The sequence below is a fragment of the Condylura cristata genome, unplaced genomic scaffold, assembly GCF_000260355.1.
Source record: "Condylura cristata isolate star-nosed mole 26May11 unplaced genomic scaffold, ConCri1.0 scaffold00004, whole genome shotgun sequence".
Lineage (NCBI taxonomy): Eukaryota > Metazoa > Chordata > Mammalia > Eulipotyphla > Talpidae > Condylura > Condylura cristata.
The window spans coordinates 62428232-62444139 of NW_004567105.1; the positions used below are offsets into that span (position 1 = coordinate 62428232).

Here is a 15908-nt window from a genome sequence, read left to right on the forward strand (position 1 = left end):
CTGGCCTGTACCCCACTTCTGTATGAATAAATAAATCTTTTTAAAAAAAAAAACAGGTACATAGATTCACAAAGTTTAAGGCTAATATTACTATATTTACCACAGTGAAGATTAACCAAAATAAAGTCCCTTAAACCTTATCTACTACTTAACGGCTTTTATTCTCATTGAGACATCCGAGGGGCTAAAAGTAAAGTGAGGAAAGGAAGAGGAAATTTCTTGAAAATCAAATTACAGTAAAGTTCTTTGAAAACTTGTTAGAAAGTTTAAGTGAATTTCCTTGAAGTCTACACTGTAGAAAACTTGATTAGCTCTGAATAAGCAACTTGGGTGAATTTCTGTATCTAAAGACAAGATAGTAGAAAATTTGAGTGGTTCTTTAGAAACTGAATAGAAGGCTATGTGAGATAGTAGAGTCATGAGATTTGGGTTTTCCTTTGTCTGGGCAATGAGAGAGACTTTGCAATAACAGCCATTTGCTTTTATTAATCAGCCAGTTTACTTTTGACTTCAAGAAGAATTTCTCACCCTGTGCAGTGCTTGATTGTCAGGTAGTGCCTTATGAGGCTAAGGCACTCGGATTGTAAACTGAAAGTTGCTCAGAATATTTTGATATTATGATTAAACAAAAAAGGGAGGTCATAACATGAGTTAGCGTGGAAAGTCTGATTTTTCAGAGCATTTCCTCTCCATCCGTACCTTGTCTGTCAACAGAGGTTGCATAGCTTGTGTCAAACTTGTAAAAGTTAATGTCTTAATTTGGCTTTATCTGAACATTTGCTTAGTTTTACTGTATTCTACATATAAGTGACAGCATCTAATATTTGTCCTGATTTCACTTAGCTTTATCCCTTTCAGCTCCATCCATGTTGCCATGAATATTAAAAAATTACATTTTTTGATAGCTAAAAGGTATTTATTTCTTGTGCACATATGCGTGCGTGTATGAGTGTGTGTGTGTGTGTGTGTGTGTGTGTACAGGTACACATCTTACTCCATTCATCTGTTTGGGGTATTTAGGTTGTTGCCATGTCTTACCTATTGTAAACAATAGTTAGTTTTTTCATTTTTCCACTCTCACTTGCTATTATGCCCTAGATTGTTTCTCATTCTTTTCCAAGACTAATTTTTTCCTTTCCAAGACTTAGCTTCTTTGTTTTTAACTCATCCTGAAACATTGTTTATTTCGTTGTCTTTACAGTTCTCACATAACTATTTACATGTCATATTCAATCTTGACTCTTTTCTGAGCAATATTTTCTTGATACTTTTACTTACTTTTCAGTATTGGTACATATCACATTATATGAAGCAACTGATGATTTCTTTCCTGTATTCCTTGTAATTCCTCTAGATAAGAAATCACTCCATCTGGATATAATTCTGGCATATATTAGTCTTTAAAAGAAATAGTGATTTGATTGAACTGGTGGTAAAAGAGCAGTAGTAATTTCCACAAAAAGAATTATTACTGTTTTAAGTAATTCTGCTTTGCAGTTTCCTTTTTCTTTTTTTAAAAAAAAAAAGGATTTATTTATGTATACATACAGAACTGGGGTACAGGCCAGAGGTGCAGGACGGTGATAGGATTCACCAGAGACAGAGTGGGGAGCAGAACAGGCAGATCGACGAAGTAACACTGCTGAGGGGAGCAGCGGGCGGGTCAGGAGAGGTCTGCTGCACCATGTGGTCACCTCCGGGGCAGGCAGGAATTGAACTCATGCTGCAGTGGCTTTAGCTTCTTGGTGCTGCGCTTTAACCCACTGTGCCACCAGGGAGGGCCTGCATTTTCTTATGTTTAGATGGAAGTAAATATTTATGACCTGAGATAAATTATATTGCATATTTTCTTACTAGGTATTTTTCAATTACATTAATGTAAGTACCTTTTTTTTTTTTTTTTTTTAAAGATTTATTTATGTATACAGAACTGGAGTACAGGCCAGAGGTGCAGGGGCCATGAGAAGATTCACTAGACACAGAGTTGGGAGAGAATAGGCAGACAGAATAGTACATTGTAAAGGGAGTGTCAGCAGGTCAGGAGAGGTCTGTTAGGCCATGTGGGTCACCTCCTGGGCGGGTATCAAAGTCATGCTGAGGTGGTTTTAGCTTCTTAGTGTTCTTAGTGCTGTGCTTTAACTCATGCGCCACCAGGGAGGGCCCACATTAATGTAAGTACCTTCTAAGTGTACTTTCTGCAGTTTGTATAATAGGATTCTGTGCTCATTTCTTATGCCCAAAGCTTTCATTTTCCTTTTGACTGATTAGCTGTTATTTCAGGGTATATCTAATTTACTTGATTCCTATTTGTCAATTGATTGATTGCGTACAAGAGCTAGGATATAGGCCAGAGGGATGAAAGGATTCATCAGAGACAGAGTGGGGGACAGAACAGGCAAATCTACTGTAATATACTGCTGAGGAAAACAGCAGGAGGGACAGGAGAAGTCTACTGATTCCTGGCCAGGGATCGAACTAGTGCTGCAGTGGCTGCTGATAGCTCCATAGTGCTGAAAGTTAACCTTGTACCATCAAGGAGACCCACCTGTTTGTCTTTTAAAATTATTCTGAACACAGATTTTTTTTTTTTTTTTTAAGATTTTTTATGCACACAGTACTGGGGTACAGGCCAGAGGTACAGGAATAGTGAGAGGATTCACCAGAGACAGAGTGGGCACCAGAACAGGCCGATTGGAGCAGAACAAGCTGATTGAAGAACACTGCTGAGGGGAGTAGCGGGTAGGCCAGGAGAGGTCTGCTGCACTGTGTGAGTCACCTCTGGGGCAGGGATTGAACTTATGCTGAAGTGGCTTTAGCTTCTTAGTGCTGTGCTTTAACCCGCTGTACATCAGAGAGGGCCATGAACACAGATTTTTAACAGTGAAGATAAAGCCTCTGAAATAGTTTGTCTTAGTTAGCTATAATCAGTGTTGTTTATATTTTACATATCTTATGTATTTTAGCCAAGCAAGTCTATATGGGAAGCGCCGAAGTCAGAAAGAGGAAGATGAACAAGAAGATCTTACCAAGGACATGGAAGACCCAACACCTGTACCCAACATAGAGGAAGTTGTGCTTCCAAAAAATGGTTTGTATTTTTCTGCCTACATTGTAAAAGGATATGACAGGATTTAATAATTTTTAGTTATGTCACAGGATGATTCATTCTTTGCTGTGCATTCTGAGTTTTCATCTTTCAAAGATGAATAATTGCCTCTTTTAGGGTTAACATTTATGAGATTTTTCTCTTACCTAGTTATTTGTGTGTACTTCTGCAACTTGTCTATTGAGAAAACACCGATTAAGAAGTTTGCTATATTTAATAATGGTTTAAAATTAATAACGGTTGCTATGGAAAACTGTTTGGAGGTTCCTCAAACTGCTAAAAAAGGAACTTCTATATGACCCAACAATCCCACTCCTAGGTATCTACCCAAAAGACACAAAAACACTTATTCAGGAAGATAGCCTGCATCCTCATGTTTATTGCTGCTTTTTTTACAATCGAAAAGACATGGAAAAAACCCAAATGCCCAAAAGTGGATGACTGGATTAAAAAGATGTGGTACATGTACACAATGGAATATTACTCAGCAACCAAAAATAAATAAATAAACACATGCCTTTTGCAGCAACATGGATGGAACTGGAAAAGATCATGCTTAGTGAAAAAGCCAGAAAAGGAAAAATAACCAGATGGTTTCACTCATAGTAGGAGTGTAAAGAACCAGACGAGAAAATAATAATAATGAACAGCTATATACCAGACATTTTATGAGGGTGGAGTGGGGAATGGGATCAAAAACAGCGGGGGAGGGAAATACACTGGACTGTAGTGATGGCACATGGATAATTTGGTGATGGGAAGCCCACAGGTATTACAACTGAGATGGAAAAAGGCACAAAATGATGTAAAAATAAACCATTATATTATTTCTTAAAAATTAATAGTGGTTAATCCCAACAAAATTCATACAAATGAGTGCTATATATATACAGTTTAACCTATTGAGTCAGTTTTGGGAAGAACTGTGATTAAGGGTTTGTGTATATTTCCTTTTATTCATAAATTTCTTCAGGTATTTAAAGGCACTGATACTTAAGGACATACAGATTTAAACTCATCATATTTTCTGGACTTACTAATATTACATCATGTGTCTCTCTATGTGTCATAAAAGTGCTTGTTGTAAAGTCTGGGTTCCCTGATCTAAATGTTTACCTACCTATACCCTTTTTTTTTTTTTTTAATTATTGTTAAAAAGATTTTTATTTATTCTTGCATACAAGAACTGCAGTGTAGGCCAGAGGTGTGAGGGATGAGGATTTACTGGAGGTAGTATGTGGAGCAGAACAGGCAGATCCCCTGAAATACACTGCCAAGTAGAGCAGTAAGTGAGACAAGAGGTTTGCTGCATCGTATACCTGTTAGCTCCCAGCTGGGGATCGAACTCAGGTAGTCATGTCATGGTGATAATGCTGAGACTTAACCCCTAGGTCACCAAAGAAGCCCTAGCCATACCCTCTTTATGTATACATATTTTTTTATTAGTCTTTAATTGTACTCAGGACTTTAATGTAGCAGTCATAGATGATACACCCTTTTTTCTTACCTTTTGTGATTTTATTGTCTCTTTTGCATCCTTTTACTTTCTATTTGTTTAAAATATGTCACTTTTAAGGAAAAATATTGTTAATTACCCCTACTCCAATTTAGGTATTTTCTGTTCTTAACTGGAACATCCAGTCCACTTAAAATTTAACATATTATTGATTTGATTGGGTATAAATTTACCATCATGCTATATTTTTGTTCTTTTTATTTTCTCCCTTCTTGCTTTATTCCACTACTTTCAGTGATCTAGTTTTTCTCTTAGAAGTTGCTTTTCTTGTGGTTGAAACTTGGTTTTCTTTTAGAACTTGCATTGTTCCTTTTTTATATAGCTTAGCTTTTTATTGAGTATAAATAATACACTTAATAACATTAAACACATCATGTTAAAATGTACACATTGGTTTTTTTAGTATATTTACTGTGTTATGCAACCACCACCACTATATCAACTCCAGGCATTTCCCAGCTTACTGAAAATTTGTTATGTATTTTGGGTTGATCTAGATTAGTCCCTCTCCCATACCTTGGCAACTACTTTGTGTCTCAATGGATTATCTTAATTTCCATTTGCTTTTGGAATATTTATGTAGTAGTTGCTGCAAGGGTTATAGTGTGTGTGTGTGTGTGTGTGTGTCTGTGTATTTATTTATTTATTTTAAAGATTTATTTATGCATATAGAACTGGGGTACAGGCCAGAGGTGCAGCGGCGGTGAGAGGATTACTAGAGACAGAGTGGGGAGCAGAACAGGCAGGTCAGATCGACAAATTACACTGCTGAGGGGAGCAGTGGACGAGTCAGGAGAGGTCTGCCATGCCATGTAGATCACCTCCAGAGCCAGGGGTCGATCTCACACTGAAACAGCTGCGACTAGCTTGCAGGCTGCGCTTTAACCTCACCCCATCCCCCCTTCCCACTGTGCCACCACCAGGGAGGGCCCATGGTGTTCCTGTTTATAAACAGTATTCTATTGGAAAAATACTCAGTGGTAAATTTAAGAAGAAATGATATTTCTTATGTGTTTTTACCTGAATATATTGTAGTATATGAAATTAGGTAATACAGACCACAAAAATGTATTTTTAAGGTTACATTGATGAGAAAATCCACAAAAGTAATCCATTATTTACTTTAGAATAAAATTGATGAAGGTGGTGGTAATTGAACTGTAACATTATAGTACGTGATATATATGATTGGACATAGGAGTGACTGAATTCATTAGTGTAGAATAATGATAATTCACATATACTCCCATGTTTATTTATTTAATTTATTGTGAATTTGGCAATGTGAATCAATGATTAAGATTTAAACTGTTTCTTTAGTACTTAAAATTCTGGTAAATACTTATTTAACATTTTCCGTTTATGTTATATGTAAAAATTTAATCAGTTTTTGTTTACTGTTCATTTAACAAAGAATTGTTACCCTAAGTATGCATAAATATTCTTAAAACTTTAAAATATTATGTACTGATAATTTTATCAAAACTACAGAGATAATAAATAAAAGGATGTTCACTTCATTTTACCAGGGATATATACGTTATTAAAGTAACCTTTTTTGTCCATCACATTTTCAAACCCAGAGCATAGCTGATTCCTAAGTATACACATTTTGAGATTACTAGCGTAATCCCTAGTGCTACTGGTTAAAAGTATGAATTGATGAAGTCATTTAACACAATTTGACTATATCGGTTAAATCTTAAAATATGTACATCCAGTGGTAGTTTTAATTTGCACCCATCTTAATTATATGCACACATGACAATAAATGTGAAAGCATATTGGTTATAGAATAGTGAAAATTATAAACACACTTTTTCATCTATTTAGGGCTTATTAGCTAATGGTTCACTCATGACTCAGTCAGTATATTAAAAATAAGAGATGTGGGCCTCCCTGGTGGCATAGTAAGTTAGGAAATAGCACTATAAGCTAGCGGCAGCTGCTTCAGTGCGAGTTCAATCCCTGTCTCAGAGGTGATACACATGGCAATGCAGACCTCTCCTGATTCACCCCCTGCTCCCCTCAGCAGTGTAATTCGTAGATCTGCCTGTTGTGCTCCCCACTCTGTCTCTGGTGAAGCCTCTCGCCGCCCCTGAGCCTCTGGCCTATACCCCAGTTCTGTATGAACAAATAAATAAATCTTTTAAAAAAAGCAAGTAGAATTTTCTCCCTAAAACATGTTTTTTTTTTTTTTTTTCTTTCTAGTAAATCCGAAGAAAGATAGTGAAAATACACCTGTTAAAGGAGGAACTGTAGCAGATCTAGGTAAAACCGAAAATTCTATACAGTTCTGTGTTATTTTCTCTCTTGACTACTAGGTTTTTTTTTTTTTTTTTTTGATAATTCTTCTTTGCTTAGAGATGATGCTTTTGGTTGCTTTCGGTGTTTTCCAGCACGTGTAATTATGGCTACCTTAGGACCATTGTTTGGTTTGCTACCATATTAGGAAATTTAATTTTCTGTCATCTGTTCTTACAATTTTCCTGCAAACTAGCAAAGTGATAATGTACCAAAATCATCTATTTGCATTTTAAAGAAGTACTTGTAATTAAGTACTTTATGTTCTCTGAAATATATGCTTCACAGCATATATAAATTGATGAAAACATATGCATACTTTGCAGGCCTGTAGGAGAGTCTCAAATGGTATTTCACATTTTTTACCATATATACTGAAAAGGAATTAACTTGCTATCTTTTAAGTAAAATAACTTCTAAGAGTATTTTCTAATAGATTTTATCAAAGGAATGAAATTGAAGCCAATTTTTGGGACTGAGTAGTGATTACAATTGAAAAGTATATATTGACCATATTTTAGCTCTAAATATGAGATTTTCCCTGTATATTTGTAAACAGTTTGAGTTCGAGATCATAAGGGTTATGGGTAATGATGTTGCTGGTCACAGCTGAACAGTTAGGATCTATAGAGTTTCAAATTGTTTGGCCTTTTATTCCCGGTGAAGACAGACTTTACAAGTATTATTTAAGAATCAGATTTTTGGGAGAAGGACGGAGGAGAATAAAAATCAGACTTTCAATATTAGTTATAATTTGAATCATGCCCACAACAGCTGTTTGTATTTCAAACTGCCTCATTTTCTGCCTCATGTACCACCTACCTAAATATACCCAGTCTTCATTTCTTTAATGATATTTCTGAAAGATCCAGGGATTGAGGTAAAAACAAATTTGCCTGCATCTAGGAGGAAGGAGAACATTTGTTAAGTTTTATATTAGGAGCCAGTAAGAAGGGTGTCTCTTCTGTATTATCTAATAGATGCTTATTCCCATTGGGTATTAAGATTTCCTTAGGGGCAGAAATCTGTTAAATTACAATTGAAAAGTATATATTGACCAGAGGAGAGATTATTAAGTGATGCTACCACCATTTTGTCAGAAGTTGTTAATCTTTGCTTACTGTAACACAAAGAAACTTTCATTTTTGGCAGCTTTTGCTGTTGATTTTGGTTAGTTACTTAGTAAAAATAGTTTCTGTGTACTACTGGATGACTCCATTGGTAGTAATAGTCATTTACCATATACTGCACCATCTATTCCAGTTTGCAGGTGTTCCTCTGCAATTTATAAATCACCCAGTAGTATCCGTCTCTATATCATATGACTATCGCTAGGCAATGTGTTATATGTATTTACATTTCACCATAAAACCACATTAGCCTGGCCCTCCCTGGTGGCGCAGCAGGTTAAAGCACTGCACTGAGAAACTAAAGCCACTTCCGCATGAGTTCGATCCCCACCTGCCCTGGAGGTGACCACATGGCGTGGCAGACCTCTCCTGACCCACCCACTGCTCCCCTCAGCAGTGGACTTCGTCGATCTGCCTGTTCTGCTTCCCGCTCTGTCTCTGGTGAATCCTCTCACCCTCCGCTTCTCTGGCCTGTACCCCAGTTCTGTATGAATAAATAAATAAATCTTTAAAAAAAAATTAAAAAAAAAAAACACATTAGCCCTGTTGATGAGGAGATAAGGATTTGGAGAGACCCAGTAACATTCCAATCACATATCTAGTAAGTGGCAAAACAGTTTCAAGTCTAGGTCTCTAACTTTCTGACAGTACTTTTTATAATTATACTCTGCTTTTATGCTCATTTCTCAGCCTGTATTAATGATCATGACAGCCTTTTATTTTTATTTTTGGAAGTTGTCAGGTCCATCTCTGCCTGAGCCACTTAAACTTGCTTCCTCTCCATGGAATGTATTATTAGTCCTTTTCTACTGTTTTACCTTATATTTCACATTTTCCGAATTTTTTCCAAGTTCTTTGCTTTAAAGGATATACCTCCCTATTACCCCTTAGATATATTTTTTTGTCTTTACTCTGTACAACAATTTTCAATCTTCAGTATCTTTTTTTTTTTTTTTTTTTAAGATTTATTTATAGGGGCCCTCACTGGTGGCACAGCGGGTTAATACACAACACTACTAAGCTGGCTTCAGCCGCTTCAGCACGATTTTGAGCCCTAGCCAGGGGCTGACCCACATAGCGCAGCAGACCTCTCCTGCCTCGCCTGCTGTTCCCCTCAGTAGTGTACTTTGTCAGTCTGCCTGTTCTTCTCCCCACTCTGTCTCTGGTGAATCCTCTCACCATCCTAACACCTCTGGCCTGTACCCCACTTCTGTATGCATATATAATCTTTTTTTAAAAGATTGTTTATGCATACAAAAACCCCAGGGTACAGGCCAGAGATGTGGTGAGTGAGAGGATTCACCAGAGACAGAGTGGGGAGCAGAATTGTCAATTAATACTGAAATACACTGCTGAGGGGAGCAGTGGGCAAGATAAGAGTGGTGTGCTGAGCCGTGTAGGTCACCTCCTTGGCCAGAGATCAAACTCGTGCTGAAATGGTGGCGGCTAGCCTTTATAGTGCTGAACTTTAATCCATTGCACCACCAAGGAGGGGCCCTCGAATATCTTTTATTAGTAATTTTCTCTTCCCATCCCTTGCCACTGCTAACTAGAATGTAAACTCCATGAAAGACAGGAATCTAATCTTGTTCATTATGTTGTTAGCATTTGGACAAATGACTGATACTTAGTAGACACTCTGTAACACTAAGCTGAATGAATGTTAATTCCTTATTACCCATGAAATTATTATTCTTTACATCCTCTGAGTTAGGGGTTTGGCAAACTTTTTGAAAGGGGCTAGATAACATTTAAGTTTGGGGGCCATATAGTCCCTCTCAGAACTGCTGAGTTTTGATATTGTGATGCAAATGCACCCCTACCCTATGCAGTAGGTAATATGTGAACAGTAAGTCATGCATAAACTTCTCTTTATGCCTGGTGAAATTTTAATTTCATTTGATTTTTATGCGCCACAATACAGTTTTCTTTTGATTTTCCTTTGAACCATTAAAAAATATATAATCCACTTATCTCCACAGGTGTAGTAGGAAATTCTTTTAAAAAGACTCATGACCCCATGATTCAGTATATAGCTATAGTCATTGCTACCATTTATTACAACTAACGTAAGAAACCAAAGCAGAGAGATTGCAAAGAAAAATTACACAAAATTTGGGTAATGGCTTTCTCATACTTTTTCTAACACATAAAGTGTCATAGAGAATAGATTCTTCCCTTAGCAACAAAAATAAAGAAATACATAGCATTTCTGCCCTTTAAACCCAGTGGTTTTATTGGGGGATTGATCATGTGGGGTACTATCTGTCTAGCCACTTCAAAATTCTAGGCTCCTAGAAATAAAGCCAGAAGTTGTTCATAGACCATGTTTTTTGCTTAGTCTAGACACAGTGAACCACCCTTTTACAAGTCAACTGTTCACTAGGAAATCACTGACAAATTCCCATACTTCATGCACAGTGCAAGGTTTCATGCAGAAATAGGCAGTAGGCCAGATTTAGTCTATGGACTATAGATTCCCTGTTTTAAACTACTTCATGTATTTCAAGTCCCAAATTCTTGGAAATATTTGTTGAATGAATGAATAGAAAATGGCTTCCCTGTGTTCTCTTGGAATTTTATAGTGCCTTAGTCATTGCCCGTGGTCATAATAACTACTAAAAAATATTATGGGAACTTAGTAATACAGATTTTTTTGCCATAACCTTCTATCCTTTCTACACCAGCACTTTTTATTTTTCTTTGTAGAACGCAACTGCTTAATTATATTTTATATGTTTTACTCCTGTTAGTTTTTCAAGATTCTCAATTAGGTGCCCTATCCTTAGAATGTATTAATAATCTTACCAGTATTTTGACTGTAGGGATTGATTATTACTTCTTTCTTTACTTCTCATTTATCATTTCCTCTGGATCCATAATGTCATTACTTTGTTTCACCAAACCTCAGAAGGTAAGAGTTGTCCTCCTAATCAAATACCTTACCTTTTATTAGGCAAGATCCAAACAGTAAGTCCAAATAGTAATTAGTAATAAATTTCCCTTAGAAAATTGTATTTATGCTGTGAATTTCTGCTCAGTTCTGTTTCTATGTCTAATTCTGATTTTCTGAATTACTTGAGATGAATTTCGTTTAATAATGTTTCATTTCTTTCTGCCTAGTAGTAATTATTTAAACTTTGAAGAGTCCAAGTAATTCAGATAGCATTTATCTGCTTCTAATATACATTATATGTTTTGATTTTTGCAGATGAGCAGGATGAAGAAACTGTCGCAACAGGAGGAAAGGTAATCATTTCATTAGGCTCAGTGTTCTATAGGAATAGCTCACTAAAAGCCCTGTCTACCGAGTAGAAACACTTAATTGGAATTGCTCTTAGAAATATTCTACCTTGACTGCCCTCTGTTTTTATTTTATTTTTTAAGATTTATTTGCTAATGAATGCAGAACTGGGGCATAGGTCAGAAGTATAGGAGTAGTGAGAGGATTCGCTAAAGACGAGACAGATTGGGGAGCAGTCAGGCAGATCGAGGAAGTGCACTCTTGAGGGGAGCAGCGTGCAAGTCAGGAGAGGTCTGCTGGGCCATGTGAATCACCTCCCAGGCCAGGGATCGAACCCACTGAAGCAGCTGTAGCTCATTTATAGTGCTGGGCAACCAGAAAGGGCCCGAATTTTACTTTTTTTTTTTTTTTTAAGATTTATTTATTTATTCATACAGAACTGGGGTACAGGCCAGAGATGCGGAGGGTGAGAGGATTCACCAGAGACAGAGTGGGGATCAGAACAGGCAGATCGACGAAGTCCACTGCTGAGGGGAGCAGTGGGTGGGTCAGGAGAGGTCTGCCACGCCATGTGGTCACCTCCGGGACAGGCGGGGATTGAACTCATGCTGAAGTGGCTTTGACTTCTTAGTGCTGTGCTTTAACCCGCTGCGCCACCAGGGAGGGCCATTTACTTTTTTTTTTTAATAAATAGTTCTTTTACTTTTTTTTTTAATAAATAGTTCTTCAATTTTTTAAGAGAGTCGTGTTTGATGGTTACTAATTAGCTCACTGAAGATTGATTTCCTGGATATAGCATCCTTAATTTGCTGAATAGATAGTTCTTTTATTTTTTTACATTAAGGAAATTTTTTTTTATATTCAAGAAATGAACATATTCATGACAGGATTTCCAGAAAAGTACTTCAAAAAACTCTTCTGCCTGTGATTGTTGCACATATGACTCCTCAATTGAATTGTTCTTGTAATTTTTAAAACCATACTTTAGTTAAAAGCTATTTTAATCATTAATAAGTATTCGTTTGTAATAAGATTTATCAGTCAGAATAAATCTTATTGTGTGGTAGTCAAAGAGACAAAGTAGAAAGTCAAAGAACTTACCTGTAAGTTTTTTTAATGCCAGTTGTGTTAGTACATCATAATTTAGGATTCTTGGTCAAGTTTTGGATTGGGAAGGAAAATCTATAAAAGACATTTCTCAGATACTTGGACCTATTTGAATATAAACTGTGTATTAGACAATAAAGTTATTTTAAAATACTCTTAATTGCTGACAGAATGACAAATGTAGTATTTTGACATGAAGCATTTGTCCTGAATTATTGTATTAGCAACACCAGGTCTCTAGATGCAGTCATCTGTAAAACCTCTATAAATTTGATTGAAAATCAGCTAACTTAGAGTTGTAGGAGTGATTAAGAGTATAGACCACCTAACTGGAGTTTCTCGTGTTATATTCTATTTATTATTTTTTAAAAGATTGATTTATTTATTCATACAGAACTGGGGTACAGGCCAGAGATGGAGGGGCAGTGAGAGGATTCACCACAGACAGAGTGGGAAGCAGCACAGGCAGATTGAAGAAGTACCGCTGAGGGGAGCAGCGGGCGGGTCAGGAGAGGTCTGCCAGGCCATGTGGGTCACCTCTGGGGCAGGGATCAAACTTGGATGGCTGCAGCTGGTTTGCAGTGCCGCGCTTTAACCTGCTCTGCCACCAGAGAGGGCCTATATTCTATTTATAACTAGCTCTTTGCATCTTTTTCTCATCCATAAAGTAGGTAGTAATGTTATATTCATGAGGTATTAATGCAGTAATGCTCATATAGCCATTAACAGATACTCAGCATTAATCTTTTGGTTCTTTATTGGTATCGCTGAATTACTTCCCTATGAGTAACTTGAGAGTTAATAATTTAGAGTTGGGCACCTAAGATTAGGTAGAGCTGCACAGGAAGCAAGATATTGTAGAACAGTTCTATCTGTAGTTTGTTTTTTTATCTGACAACTTCCCTTTAGGAGGATGAAGATCCTAGCAAAGGTGATCAGACCCGGTCCATTGACCCTGGTGAAGATAATGTGACAGAGCAGACCAATCACATTATTATTCCTAGCTATGCATCGTGGTTTGACTATAACTGGTAAGTGGGCCCTTCACATTTGTGAACATGGTACATGGGAAGAGGGAAATTTCCTTGAAATCATTTTATGCTATTCTGCTGAAGTCTACAACAGTAGTCACTGTCACACTAGATGAAGGGAGATGGACAGTGATTGTATTTTTTTCCTTTGCAATCTGCTTTTTATGTTATATGTTTGAGCCTAACGGGTATGAAATTAGTTACAAATGAGTCAAACCTCATTGTCTAAAAACGGAAGTTCTACTTCTGATTTGGAACTTTGTGCATGTATTATTTTAAACTATTCTGAATGCTCTTAAATCTTTTTGTAAATAGAAGCTAAAAAAATATCTTCTTTTAAGGTCAATCTTTTTTATGTTGATTATTATGTTAAATTGTTGAAATTTAGTTTTTCAGTTTCATTATTACATGTTTGAGTCCTTAAGTCAGATTTTTGTGTTGCTTTGTAATGAAATTTATGTTGATGTTATGTAATTGATCTTTCATCACTGTCATCATTTTCCCTTCAGTAAATAATTGGTAATGTTATACTACATGCTAAATAGTAAATACTGAGTTGCTTTTTAAAAACATTATTTTTGCTAACTGGTTTTTTTCTTCCAAAATAGAAAGTTTGTTGATTTTAAAACTCACTAGCTGAATAAGCTTAAGAAGACACAAGAGATTAGCATTCTTTTCCTCTAAAATTAAAAATAGGAAAAGTCATAGCATCATACAATTTTTAAGTTTTTATAGGTTTCAAAAATACTTTCATTTGCATGGTATCCTTTGCATGTCATTGAACATACTGTTAGGCAGTGGAAGTATTTGTAATATTCCAATTTATCCTTCAGTTTGAAGTTTGCTAAAGTTGTACAGTTCATGATTGGAAGAACTCCCACATTTCCTGATTCTGAATACCTACTCTTCCTCTACTTATTTTCAGAAATTAAGGACTTAGTTGCCTGTACTTCAAACATACATGTTGACAAAGAAAATGCTTATGACTAAGCATTGTGAATTTTGTTTTTGGTAGAAAAAAACATTTTTTATTGGTTTTATTTATTTTAAAATTTATTTATGCATACACAACTGAGGCCAGTAGTACAGGAAGTGAGAGGATTCATCAGAGACAGAATGGGGAGCAAAATCGGTGGTTTCACTGAAATATGCTGCTGAGGGGAGCAGCGGGTAAAACAGGAGAAGACTGCTCTGCAGTGTGGGTCAGCTCCCACACCACTAGGAATTGAGCTCATGCTGCAGTGTCTGCGGATTGCTTCGTAGTGCTGAGACATAACCTCTTGTGCCACCAAGGAGGCCCCCAGAAAAATTATTTTTTTGATAAGTCTTCCTAGCCTGTAATGGTGAGAATAAGAGGTGTATTAGAGCTATATAGTTATGCTTGCAACTATTTTTACAGTAAAATTTGGAAAGTTTTGTCTGTATAACATATGTATAGCACTTGTTCCCTGGTGGTGCAAGGTGAACGCAGAACTGGAAGTTAGCCTCAGCCACTTCAGTGCTAGTTCTGTCTCCGTCCCGGAAGTGAACCACATGGCGTGGCAGTCCTCTCCTGACCCACCCTCTGCTCCCTGCTCTGTCTCTGGTGAAGCGTCTCACGGCCCCATCACCTCTGGCCTATACCCCAATTCTGTATGCATAGTAAATAAATCTTAAAAAATAATTATCTTCCTAGTTTTCAGGTATATATATTCAGACTACTTATTTGCTTTTTTCCATATAATTTCAGTATATATTACTGTGCAAAACTTTGTGCTAGATGGAGTTGGCTCATTTATATAGTGCACTAGACTTGATTAATTAACAAGGATTGTAACCTGTAATATTTTGTGTAATTATCATTGCCTTTATCTAACTGTCAAAAATTGGGCCAATGGTCTTCTTAAAGATTTTATGTATTTATGCATACAGAACTCTGGGGTACCGGCCAGAGGTGCAGGGTCAATGAGAGAATTCACCAGAGACCGAGTGGGGAGAGGAACAGAAGTACACTACTGAGGGGAGCAGTGGGCTAGACGGAGAGGTCTGCCCTGCCCTATGGGCTAGGGATTGAACTCATGCTGAAGAGGCCTTGGTCAGCTTCACAGTGCTGCACTCCAACCTGCTATGCCACAGGAACCGGGGGTCCTATGGTCTTTTTAAAAGCAGTGTAAATAAATCGCTGGAATGTTTTGAAGTTTCAGTTTACCACAAAGTTTCTGAGGCCCAAACAAAACCTTTCAACCATGTTAACAGAACTGACAAACTGACTATTTTCAATTTCATTGTCTTTTTCTGTTCTTTTGTTTAGCAGTTTGTTGCCAGGTCAACTGTTTTGATGTTTTGTATAATCCATTGTCTAAAGATCAGTATTGCGTATTCACTTACCATTTTTTTTTTTTTTTTTATTAAAAAGTTTATTTTTACATCATTTTTCACATTTTTTTTTTCATCTCAATTGTAATCCCCATGGGTTTCCCATCACCAAATC

The 15908-nt window shown here is 36.7% G+C and overlaps 1 protein-coding gene across 3 annotated transcripts in view; it reads left to right on the forward strand.

Moving 5' to 3' along the window:
• SMARCC1 (SWI/SNF related, matrix associated, actin dependent regulator of chromatin, subfamily c, member 1) overlaps positions 1 to 15908 on the forward strand; it is a 129823-nt gene that overhangs the window by 45707 nt on the left and 68208 nt on the right. For 2 of the 3 annotated variants that reach the window (XM_012720447.1, XM_012720448.1), the window contains exons 11-15: positions 2964 to 3088; positions 6834 to 6893; positions 10968 to 10970; positions 11268 to 11305; positions 13317 to 13438. In XM_012720447.1, coding sequence (XP_012575901.1) covers positions 2964 to 3088; positions 6834 to 6893; positions 10968 to 10970; positions 11268 to 11305; positions 13317 to 13438 — 348 coding nt within the window. The remainder of the gene's footprint in view (positions 1 to 2963; positions 3089 to 6833; positions 6894 to 10967; positions 10971 to 11267; positions 11306 to 13316; positions 13439 to 15908) is intronic. The other variant, XM_004676221.1, reaches the window with a different exon arrangement.